This window comes from Strix uralensis, chromosome 31 (assembly GCF_047716275.1).
Source record: "Strix uralensis isolate ZFMK-TIS-50842 chromosome 31, bStrUra1, whole genome shotgun sequence".
In the NCBI taxonomy this organism is placed as follows: domain Eukaryota; kingdom Metazoa; phylum Chordata; class Aves; order Strigiformes; family Strigidae; genus Strix; species Strix uralensis.
In genome coordinates this window covers 1774246-1789336 of record NC_134002.1, presented here as the reverse complement: position 1 = coordinate 1789336, position 15091 = coordinate 1774246, and the positions used below count along the sequence as shown (strand labels likewise).

The 15091-nt window shown below is 52.0% G+C and overlaps 1 protein-coding gene across 1 annotated transcript; it reads left to right on the top strand.

The window, feature by feature from the left end:
* Positions 1-12499: 12499 nt before the first annotated feature.
* LOC141936018 (olfactory receptor 14A16-like) lies at positions 12500-13522 on the top strand. Its single transcript, XM_074852752.1, has one exon. The coding sequence runs from the start codon at positions 12500-12502 to the stop codon at positions 13520-13522; it is 1023 nt and encodes a 340-aa protein (XP_074708853.1).
* Positions 13523-15091: the final 1569 nt, after the last annotated feature.

The window sequence follows — 15091 nt, the reverse complement described above, 5'->3', positions numbered from 1 at the left end:
TTTTGTGCAACCCCATCCCATTGTTTTGCTCCCTTCAGACATCTCATCCTTGGGATCTCTTTCATGTCCTATCTAGGGTCCCCAAATCCCCTCCCTTTGATCCCTCCCAATGCCTTTCTTTCTGTCTTTCCCCTCAGTCTTTTGCTTTTCATCCTGTCCACTGCAGCAGTGTCCCCAGATCACCTTCTTTGAACCCCCACTCCCAAACACTCTCCCAATCCTGTCATTTTTGTCCTCTGCAGTCCTCTTCCTTCTGTTCCCACCAACCACTGTGCTTGAAGTCTCCATGTCCCCTCCTCTTGAATTCCTTTAATCCTCACTTGCATTCGACACAGTCCTGTCCCTGCAATACCTCCAGTCCACAACCCTGGTGTCCACTAATTCACACCAGTGCCCTGTCTTTGGGTCTCCCCCCACCTCAACCCCATCCTCTTTGGAGGACATGAATTCCTCACTCTCTCCGTGTCTCCATCCCCACCCCTGGTCCTTGCATGGACAGGTATGCCAGGTGACACTTGGAGGAATGGCGCCAGGCAGAGCAGAAGGGATTTTCCTGCTCAGACCAGGGGGAAGCCATGGGCCTGTGGGGACTGGGGACACCTGTGTCCCACCCCAGCCCCACCAAGATCCAGTCCAGACCACCCCTTTGCTCTTCTTCCCTAGGCATTCTTCGAAGCAAGTGCAGGTTATGGTGTGGTGGTAAGTAGTGGGGTGGACTTGGAGGGTATCCAGTCTGGGAACTGGAGGGCACTTTGGTCCTCCCATCCCTTGCTGGAACTGGGGACATCCCAGAGACCTGTGAGGTCTCATGGTCTTTCTAACAGGGTGTATTTAAGAAAGTAGGTACCATGAGTTCTACTGGTCTCAGACCCTCCCCTCCCATGGCCAGGACACTCCAGGGCATTCCAGTGTGCCCCAGTAAAACCCTGGGCTTTACCACTTAACCCTCCAAAGGCCTCATTCCCACACTCTGATCCCATCACCCGTGCTTTTGATCCTGGTGCAGCAAGCTGTGCAGATCCCACCTGTTGAAGTGTTATTTCATTTTGCTCCTGTGAGCTCTTTTAGCGTTTTCTTACAAGGAAAACAATTGTAGTCATCACTTCTACTGCCCCGAAAAGAGGATGTCCACACGGGTATTTATTGCTGCAGTTTTGTATGAAGGTCAGGACATGCAGATGGCCCAATCACCAGTGGCTGGTGGGAGCTTCCTGTCTTTTACAATCAAATTTAACTTACGACCAAGGGATACACTCAGTCCAACAGGACCTGAAGCCCAGGCTGTACATGGAGCACAGCCCAGGCCTGGGTCTACTCAGGTTTACTGATATGAGGATCACTGACTCCTCAACGCACCGTGATCTTCTGGTCAGGATCAATGAACCTCCTGATGAAGGACAGCAGGAGGATGAAGTCTCCTTTAGACAGCTGGAGAACGGACACAAATTTAGGCCCTGGTAACCAGTAGGGACTGTGAAGACCATGGACCTCTGCTAGGTGGCCTTGGTTGAAGGGAAGGTGGAAAATAATCCCCGACTCAACATGGGGGAATGCCCTCCTGGACTTGTTTTTCACAAGAAGACAGGGTAGGACTGGTGGAAGATGTGGAGGGCAGCTGTGGCTACAGTGCAAGTGAAGGTGGCAGGGTTGAAAACCCTGAGGGAAGTCAACAAGAGAAATTGTAACAGTGCTGAGAGGAAGGATCACCTCCACCAACCTGCTGGCAGTGCTCTTCCTAATGCAGCCCAGAAAGCCACTGGCCACCTCTGCTGCAAAGGTGCAAAGCCTGGAGAAGAGACGGCTTTGGGGAGACCTAATAACAGCCTTCCCATATCTTCTTGGGTGTCCTCATGGAAATGCAGCCAGGCTCTTCACTATTGTGCATGGTGAGAGGATGGGGGCCAATGGGCATCAGCTGAAACAAGGGAGGAAAAACTTTCTGCTCATCAAGACGGTCAAGCATGGAGCAGATTTCCCAGAGAGCTTGTGTCATCTCCAGCCTTGGAGCTTTTCAAGCTGAAAATGAATGGAGCCCTGAGCAACCTGCCATGACCCAGAGGTGACGCTACCTTGAGCAGGAAGTTGGACTAGAGATCTCCTCAGGTCCCTTCCAGCATGAATGATTCTGCATTTTGATCCACCATGGATCTTTCCTTCATGATGGGAGGGAAATCACTCAGGTTCCTGGTGGCCACAGAAGTCAATGAGAAAGTTTGGTCAGATGATCTGTGAATTTTTTGATGCAGGCATGCTTGGCAGGTACCTCCAAACAGTCCTGATCTTTTCCATTGCTTCACCTTTGTCTTCTCTTTTTCCTACTCACAATTTCTTCCCCTTGACCATCCTTGCACCCTCCAGTGCAAATAGCCCATCTCTATTTACCTTTTCCTCTTTGGTCCTGGTTTGGCTTCCTTTGCCATTTCATTTGGTGTTTCTGAACTTGTCACCATGGGAATGTGTAGCTCGGTGAACAGCATCATTGAATAGGTGCCTCCTGTTATTATCTGTTATGTCCTGCAATTCCTCATGCTCTTATTGTGTCAAAGTCACCCCATGTCAGGGTGAGCCATCTGCAGGCACACATCACCAGCTGGCCCAATGGAGCTTCATTCCTGGGGAACCCTGAAAATCTCTGGGGTTCAGTCAGTAGAAACCTCATGAAGCTTTACAAGGCCAAGTGGCCAGTCCTGCATTTGGGGACAGAATAACCCCATAGATGGGGGCATGCGGGGACCTGACTGGCAGAGGAGTGACCCCGAGGAGAAGGGCCTGGGCATCACTAGGGATGCCATACAAGGCAGAGGTGCATGTCACCGTGAGTAAGGCCAGCTGCCTGTGGGGCTGCGTTAGGGGGCATGTGGCCAACTCAGACAAGGGAGTGATCATCAGCACTGTGGTGGCCACATCATGACTAGTGTGTCTGGGTGTGGGGCTGCCTGTTCTGAAGGAATGAGGAGGAACTGGAGAGGCTCCAGAGCAGATCTGCCAGGACGGGGTTTGGGGACTTTGTGGAGAGGCTGAGAAACCTGGGCTTCTTCAGCCTGGTGAGGTGGAGCCTCAGGGCACTGTACAAATAGCCTGCAACTGCTTGAAGGGGGGTTTCAGAGATGATGGAGCATTTCTTGGTAGTTGGAAGAGAAGGAAATCTCAACAAAATGTATCTTGGAAGGTTCAGACTGCATTTGAAGAAGAAGTTATCTCACTCAAATGGTAGCACTGTGGTGCAAGAGATCACCCCGAGGGAGTCAGGATCAGCCCATGGCTTTGTCTTTCAAGGAACAGGCGGTGAGGGTGGAGAGACATCAGTGAAGGTGTGGAAATCACCATTGCTTGGGGAAGCCGGGAGGTGTTGTGCAGTTTTCCTACACTTGGCATTGCTCACCCTCACACCCCACTGCCCCCAGGAAGAGCCCTGAGCCACACATGAGGGGCAGCATCTCCTTCCTAGGGCCTGAGGGTCAGGGCTTGGCCTTTCTGCTTCATAAAACAAACCAAGGGGTTTCTCAGCATTACAGCCACCTGCAGGGTGCCTTTGCCTACCTGCAATCACAGCCTCCAATTATCTGCTCTAACGAGTCCCTGGAGAGGCTTTGTCAGTAGTGGCCCTCAGTGGGGCCAATCAGTGCTTCAAGGTACTTTGAGCTTTGCTTCTGCCTTTGACTTCTTGAGTACTTTGCTCAGTCTCCTCTCAGTATCTGAGGTTCATGGACTCAGGGCCAAATACACCATGGGGCTCATTAAAATAAAGGAAACCCTAACGAGCTAATTCTCTTCCTTTAGTTTTCTTCAAGGCTTCAGGACTTGTACAGCACATTGGAGTCTTTTCACAGTGTAGTTAAGCAGGAAGATTTCAAAGAGGATCTAACAAAAATTATTTTTTATTTTAACGTTATTTTTATTTACTTTTCAGATTAGAGAAGAGGTGATAGAAGCCTTCTGCAATTGATATTGATCCAGAGGGTCTCCTCAGGAGCTCTGCACAGGTAGCAGAAGCAGCCCCTTGAGGTCTGGCACTGTCTGGACAACCTTGCTCCTCACCTCCCCAGCCTCACCATTTCTGTCATTGGCCAGCTGGGATTTACATCCCTTTTCCTTACATCCGACTTCTCCACTGCAGTCTGCAGCGGGAGGTTACAGCTCCATTGCACCATCTCCCACCTGTTTTCCTTAGAGAACTGGTTGCACACAGGCACAGAAGAATTTTTCTTATTTGCAAGCAAAAAACAGTGAAGCATGATCAAGTTTCATAAACAATATAGCACCCTCCTCAACCATATACTAAGTACACGATATCTCTAATGAGGTCGTCTTTCAACAAGGGAAAATCTTGGGGGATAATATTTTAGCTACATAGATACAAAAAGGTAGATATAAACATAATGAAAGGTTTGGCTAAAGAGACTATTGAGAGACAGGCAAGGTTTGAGTCCCTGAAGCTCAAAGCAGCAGCACAGGTGAGAGGTGTCTGAATGAACAAAGAGTAATGGAAGGAGAAAACTGCAGTTCTGGGCCCCACAATTTAAGAAGACTGTTAAAGTCCTTGAATGAATCCAGAGGGGGGCAACAAAACCTCTGAAAGGTCTGGGAGGAATGTCCTGTGAGGAGCAGCTGAGGACTTGGTGTTTGTCTAGTTTGGAGAAAAGGATGTTTAGGGGTGACCTCATGGCTCTCTGCAGCTTCCTGAGGAGGGGATGTGGAGATGGAGGTGCTGAGCTCTTGTCATGGTATCCAGTGACAGCACGTGTGGGAATGGTTCAAAGCTGCATCAGGGGAGGTACAAACTTGGCATTAGGAAACTTTTCTTTACCAAGAGGGCAGTGGAACACTGGAACAGGCTTCCTAGAGAGGTGGTTGATACCCCAAGCCTGTCAGTGTTTAAGAGGCATTTGGACAATGCCGTAATAACATGATTTATCTTTTGCTCCACCCTGAAGTGGTCACGTATTGGGAGTAGATGGTCATTGCAGGTCGTTCCAACTGAACTATCCTATCCTATCCTATCCTATCCTATCCTATCCTATCCTATCCTATCCTATCCTATCCTATATTCCTGTACAGGGTGGATCCCTCCAGCAGCTGGGCTCGGACACTCACTCTCCTCAGCAGCTGCCCCTGATACCAGCCTCCCCAGTTGCAGGCACCTGGACATACAAGCCCTCGAGGCCGCAGCCCCGTTCCAGATGCTGGTACAGACGACCCCAGTCACACACAGACTCTTAAGTTCACTCACTCCAGTCTCTCAGTTGCTGGCACTAATGACATATGGGCTGTCTGACCCCCTGCTCCTGCTCCAGTTGCTGCACTCACACCCCCATGCTCACATGTTCACGCAGAAGAGAGATTCCCTCACACAGAAAAGAGTTAGAAATTAAGTTTAATGAGAAGACAGGACAGGCTGCCCTTGTTGGGGTTCTCCCCTAAACATCCCATAATAAGCCCTGTGCAATCCAAAAATGCTCTTGCCCTGCATCCCATCATGTGTCCCACACCCCTAGGCAACAATCCCCTCAGTCCAAATGCTGACCCAGAGCTGCTCTCAGTGGCTCATCCTGACGGGTTTCACCCCTGGACAAGGGGGCTGGTGGCTCTCCCAGGGCAGCCCTGGAAGGAGCTGGGACAAGACGTTCATTCCTCAGGAGCCTGTAAATTGGGATCCCACCTGCCCCTGTGCCTCGGGGCTCTTCTCGGTTTGTGGAGATGGGCTCCTGATGAGCTGGTGGCTCTGCTGTGATGGGCCTGGGAGCAGCTGGGGCAGGGTGGTAACTGAGTTACTCCTCCTGCCATTGTTGGTGCCACCTTTGTGTGTGCAGATGAGCTTCTTCTCACTTCACCTGACACAGTCCAACAAGAACAGAAATCTCCTGAGGCATCTGTATTTGGAGGTGACACACCTGTGCACTGGTGTTATTTAACAGATGAGAGCAGATCACTGGAATTGCTGTCCAGAAATGCACCATGATTAGGGGAAAAGCTGTAGTGTCGCACGGGCAATGGCTTCGTTCAGGGCCAGGATCACCGTCTTGTTTCTAAGTCTGTAGCTGAGCGGATTTAAGAATGGGTACAGGACAGTGTTCAGCAAAGCTACAGATCTGTTTGTCTCCAAGGAAACATCTTCTGAAGGCCGCACATAGAGAGCAATGCAGCTCCCATATGCAATGGCCAAGGTGGTGAGACGGGAAGAACACATAGGAAAAGCTTTTTTCCTCCCAGAGGCTGCTGGAAGGTGTAGAACACAGAAAAGGATGCGCATGTAAAATGCCAGAGTTAAACATAAGGAAGCCAGTCGGCCAACTGATATTAAACCAGAGTCTGTTTTCCACAGCAGGCTGCTGTCAGAGCAGGACAACTTGAATAAGGGGCAGTTGTCACAAAGGAAATGGTGGATCTTGTTGGAGCCACAGCAAGTCAGCTGGTAGAGGAGGAGCAGACGGTAACTCGAGAGTGTGATGCCCATGGCCCAGCAGCAGCAGCCAGGTGGAAGCAGAGCTGAGGCTTCATGATGGTGACATAACACAAAGGCTGGCAGAGAGCAACACAGCAGTCAAAGGACATGACAGCAAGGAGAACCAACTCTGTACAGCCCAGGGCAAAATAGAAATAGGATTGGGCAAAGCACCTCCTTTGTTGCTGCTGAATCTGTTCTGTGATGTTTCCAGGAATAGAGGGGAGGCTGACAGGCTGATAGTTCCCAGGGTCCTCCTTTCTACCTTTGTAAAAAATGGGTGCAATCGTTGACTTTTTCCACGCACCAGAGATTTCCCCTGACTGCCAAAACTTTTCAAATATCCTGGAGAGTGGCTTGGCAACTACATCAGCCAATTCCTTCAGGACTCTGGGATGGCGCTCGTCATGTCCCACAAACTTATGTATGTTCAGTTCCCCAGGTGGTCCTGAACCTGATCTTCTCTTACAGTGGGAGGGACTTTTCTCCCCCAGTCCCTGCCTTGTGGCCCATCCACTCGAGAGGTGTGGGAAGAGAGGTTGCAGTGAAGACTGAGGAAAAAGTCTTGTTAAGTACCTCAGCCTTCTCCCTGTCCGTTATTTCTAGTTTTCCAGTCTTGTTCATTGAGTTGATACAAGTTTTTTGACCTTCCTTTTCAGGCTGATGTACCTGTAGAAGCCCTTTTTCTTATTCTTTGCATCCTTTGACAAGTTCAGCTCCAGCTGCACCTTGGCCTTCCTGACCCCATCCCTACACAACCCAGCAGCGTCCCTCTACTTGTCCCAGGGTACCTGTCCCTGCTGCCACTGCCTGTGCATTTCCTTCTTGCCCTTTACTTTGACCAGCAGGTCTCCACTCAGCCATGCTCGTCTCTTGCCTTCCTTTCCTGATTTCTTACACCTGGGGATTGATAGAGGTTATTCTTCCCCCCAGTGAAGGACTAGCCACTTCTCCTTCAAAAACTTAACCTTTCTCTTGGCCAAAACCCAGAGTTTCTCAAAGGCCTCCTGGACTGAAGCTCCATTTTTCTGGCTGTCAATGTTTGTGTGCAGGTGATTCACCCTGATTTTGAGGAGCCATCAACACAAGATCACAGGATAAGAAACTGCAGGACACCACAGCTAATAAAAGGAGTTGCTGGTTTTGTACTGACCAAGGCAGGAATCAAGAGAAGCCTGTTAGAAACTCTAGGAGGGCAGGAAGCAAGCAAAGTCAGGGGCAGTGGGGAAAGAGAAGAGTTGGGCTCTTTGTAGAGGAATGTGTGAGGATGATCGAAGAGAAGAACTTGGGAGGGAAAAGGAAGAAAAAGAAAAGCAAAGGTTAAGCTCAGACATGATGAAGACTGCATCAGAGGTTCCCTGCCGAGTAGTCAATGACTTCAGTGGGACAAAATTTAAGAGTTGATTGCTACAAACTTATGTCTGCTCCCTTCCATGGTCATGGGGAATGTGAGTGCTCTCCGTGTCATCATCAAGGGAAGAGCTGTGGTGGAAGGAAATGCACCGTCACCCATCCTGGAAGGGACCTCGGGAGGTCTGTAGGCCAAGCACAACCACTGTCAGTGGAGAAAGGAGAAACGAGGTTTGGGCTGTTTGTATGCTGGGCTGTGGGAGTGGGAAACATCGGCCTCTATAGACACGTGCCCAGTAGTGATCTCTCCAGGAGCTGATCTTAGACTCTGCACCTGTCCAGCAGCTGGTCCTGGGATCCACTCATCCCTCCAGTACCCACTAACGTAGACAAACAGACACAAACACACAGACACATGCATGGAAACACAAAAAATTTATTTCTCCAGCAGAGAGTAATGGAACATCTGAGGCTGGAAGGCAGCCAGATTTGAAATTCTCTGTGCCGCCTCTTCATGCTTATTTTTGTCAGGAGCTCCTTTCTCATCCATATGCGCCTTCTCCAGTGTTGCTTCAATTCCTGCATATCTGGTGGTGCTATTCTGGAGCTTGAAGAGGAGATCCTTGACCATCAAACACATCTCGCCTCTTCTCTTCAGTGTCATATCCCGTGGGATTCTGCCAAGCAGGTTCCTCAGCAGGCCAAAGCCTGCTCACTGAAGTCCTGCTCTTTGCCGCCTTCTGTTCTCTCAGGAGCCTCAACTCTACTTTCTCACCCCTGACTGTTACATCCCCGACCAACTCCTCCTTGTTTCTAAGTATGATTGCCTGCAGGACACCTCCCCTCACTGGCTCCTCAGTCACCCTTGTCAGGATGATGTTGTCAATTAACTCCCAAACCCTCCTGGATGACTTTCACTGTGCTCTGTTGCCCCTTCAGCAAATATTGGGAGAGTTTAGGAGTGCCATGAGGTGCAGGGCTTCTTCCAGTTGAATGCAGAAGGCTTCATCTACTTCCTCTTCCTCATCTGGGGGTCCATAGCAGACATCCACCCACCACAGTGTTGTCCATGACCCTTCAGCTCACAGCTGACTCATCCTCCATCCCCAGGCAGAGCTCCACACATTCCTGCTGCTCCTCCCATAAAGGGAATCTTCCCCTCAGGGTCCAGCCCCATGGCCTTATCAGTACCAGACCCCCAGGACCCCACAGTTTCTCCAGCAGGGGGGATTTGTAGTGCCCTGCAACTCCTCATGCTGTTCTCTTGTGAGAGACACCCCAGTCAAGATAAGCCAGCTGCACACAAATATTAAAAGCTGAACAAACTTTTCTACAGTCCATAGCAACCTTGACAAAACCTGGGATTTCTCAAACTTGACGTTTTACAAGGAAAAGTGGCTAATCCTACATCATTGGGAGCAGGGGGTGAACAGCCTCGTACATCAGGACAGGCTGGGACGTGACCAACTGAGCAGGAACTCTGCGGAGAAGGGCCTGGGCACTACGAGGGATGCCCTACGAGCCAGGAGAGGATGGACACGATGAACAAGGGCAGCTGCCTACGGGGCTGCATTCGGAGGAGCGTGGGCCACCCAGACACCCTGAGTTACCATCCCCCTCCACTCAGCACTACTGTGGCCCCACACACATGGGTGTGTCCCAGGGTGTGGGTCCCCATTTTGGAGAAGTAGGGAGGACCTGGAGAGCGTTGAGTGAAGGTCTGACAAGGTGGGGTTTGGGACCTGGTGCCCATGAGCTGTGTGGTGTGGCTGAGGGACCTGGAGTTCTTTGGCCCAGTGGTGTGGAGGCTCCAGGCACTATAGGAGTAGCCTGAGAGTGACTGAGGGGGGATTTCAGAGATGATGGAGCTTTTCTTTGTAGTAAGATAGAGCGTGAGAAAAAATAATTACACAAAGTGCATCTGGGGAGGCCCAGACTGGACACAGAGAAATGTCACTCGAAGGGCAGTGCTGTGGTGTAACAAGTCACCCAGAGGGAGACTGGAGCAGCCCCAGGCTTTGTGTTTCAAGGAGCAGCCAGGGAGGATGGAGAGATCTCAGTAAAGGAAGGGAGATGCTGAGGTGAGAGCAAGGTGTGGTAGTCGGGTGGACATCTCCAGCCTGCAGAGAAAGAGGTGCAGGTGTGGGACACGGTGGGACAGCCTGTGGTGGAGATGATAGAGGGATGAGGAAAGTCTGAAAATCCCCCAGCAGAGATGAGCTCTTTCTGCCCTTGGCTCTGGCTGTTGTCTCTGCCACTGATGCCCATGAGGAAGCACCTTCCCCTTCCAGCACTGGGTCTCATGGCCTCCCCTTCCCCACCCGAGAGCCTGGGAGGTGTTGGACCATAGTCCTGCCCTTGGCATTGCCCATCCCCATATCACACTGCCCCAGGAAGAGTCCTCAGTAATGTGAGAGGGACGGGATTCTCCTTCCAGGGGATAGGGTTCAGGTTATGGCCAGTTGGCTTAATGTAAGATGTCCAGGTTCAGTCAGGATCTGTTCCACCATTACATGACCTTTGTTTACTTATTTTCTCTGCTTCAAGATTTCTTGTCTAATTAGATCATGGGGAGGCTTTGTCAGGAATGGTCCTCACTGGGACCCATTAACAGTGTAAGAAATGTTGTACCTTGCATCAATCTTGGACTTCTTGACATGCATCTTCATCTTTCTATTACTGTCTGCGGTTCATGGACTCAGCACCAAACCCACCTGAGGGGTCATTAAAATGCCTTGGGCTGGTCCTCTGCTGCGGAGCTGGGCCGGGCTCCTGGGACAGAGGGAGCTCAGGGCAAGTGGTCAGCGCTGCAGAGATACAGCTCTGCCCAGGAGCAGCTCCTCTGCAAAGCGCAGCAGGGCTGAGGGCACTGCCTGCAGGCACCGAAGGCAGAGGAGCCGGGCACAGAGAGGGGAAAGGCAGACGGCAGTGGCAGGATGCTGAGAGCTCACTGGAGGAGAAATCTTCGCAGCCCTTGACACAGTAAGTCTGTGGGTGCAGGGCAATGCAGCTGCAGGTGGTGGAGGGATGTGGTGAAGCCGGCAGAGCCCCAGGAATGTCCCTGGTGTGTGGAGGAGGAGGCCGTGCTCCAGAGCAGGGCTTCCCTGCTGCACTGTCAGAGGGACAGGCCATGGCGGCTGCCTTCTCCCGGGGACGGCTGCAGGGGTGTGCAGTTGTGGGTGCAGCCAGGGGTGCCCAGGGCTGTCCTTGAGAGCAGGGTCCCTGCAGCCCAGGGGCTGTGTGCTGGGGCAGGGACTCTGCTTCCTTTCAGTGTCTTGCTGTGGTTTTTGGGTATTGTAATGCAGCTGTCAGCTTTGGACAGCACAAGAACACTCCTACAGCATTACCCTGACAGAGCAGTAGGTATTTCAGGAACTTGATAAAGTTCCTTCAAGCATTTATTTGCCTACAGAAAGCTCAGTCATGTTGTCAGTGTTTCCTGAGCTCCTATGTAGCCCTGAAGAACAGAGATGCCCCTGGGCAGGGCCCTGCTGCCAGGAGGGGTCTGCAGGGCAGAGCTGAGCACACAGCGGGTGGGATGGGGGCTGTGAGCACTGGCAGGGAGGAGATAAGGGGAAAGAGAAATGGTTTCAGGCTAGAACAGCTCCAGGCACTAGAGTCATTGGCAGGGAATGAAACAGGTTGACTGCACTATCAAGGTGTGGGGGGGTGGTAATTAGGAAGCTCCCTATTACACTTCAGTGAAAGTGCTTTTTACCTAACAAGCCCCCCTGGTCTCCTCCCCCACCCAGAAGAGCCTCTGCCCTCCAGGCCCCAGGCTCCAGGGCAGGAGCCGCCTCCTGTGCAGCCAGAGCTGCAGCAGAGGAGACTCTCCCCAGTGCCCATCTGTCCCTCCCTGGCCTGGCCTCCCTTGGCAGAAGCATTGGGGCATTGCTCCTTGGTTCTCCACCTGCCCCTGCTGCTGCTGCTGCTCCTGTTTTCAGGCTCTCTGGGGATGGGGCTTTCAGCTGCAGCTCAGCAACTGGCCCTGCAGGTCCTGCCATGCAGATGTGTCTATGGCAGCAAGATGCCCAAGCCCCCTTCGAGCCTCTGGGTCTCTAGGCAATGCTGCCCATGGGCTGGGGATAAACCTGGCTATTTTTGCCAGACACCCCCTCTGCAAGGAATCAAAAATCTCAGAGATCTTTAGTGGGGAGGGGAGTTTTCTACTGGATTCCTCTGCTCTCAGCAGCAGCATCCAATTTCCTGTCAAGGGAAGAGCTGGGTGTGACCCTCCTGCAGATTCCAGAGGTGCAAGCCCAGGGCAGCTGAGAGCAAGTCTGATGGACAGCCTGGCTCTCCTCACTCTGCACTAAGGCTCTGCCCGTTTGCACTCTCCATGGAGCACTTGTAGCGCAGCAGCAATGTCCAGGCTGTCTGCCTTCAGAACGCACTCCTCAGGTAGGACAGGGCAACAGGAGCCAAAGGCAAAAGAGCAAAGCCCCACAGCTCTGCTCTGCAGCCGGGGGCCCTGGGAGGGACAAGGCTGAAATCTCTTGGATTTCCGGACTGGAGTTAACCAGCGATGACTGCGGGTTCCTCTCTGCCTGTTGGGGCACAGCAGGACTGACTCCTGCAGAGCCCCCAGCAGAATCCCTTGCTCCCCACTGCCCCCTCAGCCAGCAAACACCAGAGCTCCAGCCCGGGAGCTGCAGGAAGGTCTTTCTGGAAGGACAGAGGCTGGGAGGGGTGGGGGTACTCTGAGAAATGAAGAAAGTTTTGCCCAAACAAGTCAATCCCAACCATTCACTAACTTTTCCTCCTTGGACAGTCCCTAATTTACAGTGGCAGCAGATGTCCAACAGCAGCTCCATCACTGAGTTCCTCCTCCTGGCATTCGCAGACACACGGGAGCTGCAGCTCTTGCACTTCTGGCTCTTCCTGGGCATCTACCTGGCTGCCCTCCTGGGCAACGGCCTCATCATCACCGCCATCGCCTGTGACCGCCACCTGCACACCCCCATGTACTTCTTCCTCCTCAACCTCTCCCTCCTCGACCTGGGCTCCATCTCCACCACTCTCCCCAAAGCCATGGACAATTCCCTATGGGACAACAGGGACATCTCCTACTCAGGATGTGCTGCCCAAGTCCTTTTCTTTCTCTTTTTTATCTCAGCAGAACTTTCCCTCCTCACCGTAATGTCCTACGACCGCTACGTTGCCATCTGCAAACCCCTGCACTACGGGACCCTCCTGGGCAGCAGAGCTTGTGTCCACATGGCAGCAGCTGCCTGGGGCACTGGGTTTCTCACTGCTGTGCTGCACATGGCTAACACATTTTCACTACCTCTCTGCAAGGGCAATGCTGTGGACCAGTTCTTCTGTGAAATCCCCCAGATCCTCAAGCTCTCCTGCTCACACTCCTACCTCAGGGAAGTTGGGTTTATCATGTTTGGTGCCTGTTTAGTTTTTGGATATTTTGTTTTCATTGTGGTGTCCTATGTGCAGATCTTGAGGGCCGTGCTGAGGATCCCCTCTGAGCAGGGACGGCACAAAGCCTTTTCCACGTGCCTCCCTCACCTGGCCGTGGTCTCCCTCTTTATCAGCACTGGCATGGTTGCTTACCTGAAGCCCCCCTCCTTCTCCTCCCCATCCCTGGACATGGTGGTGTCATTTCTGTACTCGGTGGTGCGTCCGGCAATGAACCCCCTCATCTACAGCATGAGGAACCAGGAGCTTAAAGAGACTTTGAAGAAGCTGATTCAATCAGCTCTTTCTCAGCACCATTAACCTGCCCATGTCTCTTCGAAAGTGATTTCACGTTCATCACGGGAACCTCTTGTGCTTTGGCCATTTTATATCTGATAACATTGTTTGTCCATGTCTGCACCCACTCCACTTCAACAGAAGCGTGAACCAGCCTGTCTGACCCAGAGGTCTCTTCTCATGTGTCTGGCACGATGGTACAGCTGGCCTCCCATGTGGCATCTCTGAAATAAAAGGGGATTTCCTCAATGTCTGGAGATTGGGCTCTTGCAAAGCTGAGGCCAGGCTGAAGAAATTGCCCCCACAAGGCCATGCTGCTTTGCTCAGGTTCTCCATGGGAGGAGGGCATGGAGCGATGTGTTAGGGAACAGGCCTGGGCTGAGCCTTCCCCTGTGGGTGCCTCGCAGATGGTGAATGATCACAGGGATCTGCCTGGGACTGTCACCCCATGGCTTTTAGGCACCAAAGCCCACTCACTCTGCAGAGCAGCACCACCAGCTCAGGGCCCTGTGCAGAGCAGGGACAGGGTTGGAGTGGCAGGTCAGGTCACTATGGAAACATTTCAGTGGTGAAAGACTCTCTGGGGGCACGGACATCTCTGGAGAAGACCAAAAAAGAAACTCAGTGCTTCCATGGGGAAATAAATGACCAAGAACAACCTATTTCTCTTGGGGCAAGTTTCTCTATTGCTGGGGTAACTGGAGAAGCCTGAAGTGCCTCTGGGACAGTAGTCTTTCCCAGGGAGAGGGGTTGGCACAGAGGGGCTTGCTGGGAGTGGACAATAAGGATGTTTTGGAGACAGGAGCAGGGGATACAGGGAGACACTGGCCTCTGTCTCCTCATGCCATGGGTGGCCCTCAGCCCTGGGGCTGATGGGGAGGCTGAGACACCTCTCATTTCTTCCTTTACTCCCCACACTTGGATGGACCTCAGAAAACTACCATGAGCCTGGAGGAAGCACAAACCTCCTGGGCTGAGATCCCATTGCTGTAGGGGAAACAGAAGGGATTGTGGGACACATGGGATTGCAGTGAGAGAGAGGTGTGTGTGTGTCAGTGTGTGTGTAAAAGGCAGCAAGAAAATGGGAAGTAGCAGCGGGTGGGAGTGCATCACACTGAGGTGAAATATGTTGAGTTTTGATTTTGATGCAGGAGAAGAAAGAGGAGAATGTGCAGTTCAGTGCTGGGACAGAGTATTCAAGTGAGTCTGGGGGCTGGGACATCTTTGGTGATGGAGGAGTATTAGCAGGGATTTAGAAGAAGCTGCACAGGTTATGGGGATCTCACATACTTTGGCAAATCTCAGAAAATGAGCTTTGTGTTTGAAGAAATATTGAGAACAGAGAGTCATCAGTAAATGCTGGGACAGCATGAGGTCAGAGTGAGGTGCAGAAGCAGGGGTGGTGGTTAAGATCTGCAAAGGATATGGGCAGCCATAGGAAAGTGTGGGACAGCCTGTGGTGGGGATGGACCCTTGGTTGAGGCTGGGACCCCCCAACAGAACTGAAATCCTCATCCTTTCAACTATGGCTGCTGTCTTTTCCACTGAGGACCCTGAGAGGACACCAGTTCCTACAGCCACAGAACTTCATTG

Coding starts and splice junctions, on each gene's coding strand:
- LOC141936018 (XM_074852752.1), top strand. CDS start 12,500: ATGAAGAAAGTTTTGCCCAAACAAGTCAATCCCAACCATTCACTAACT.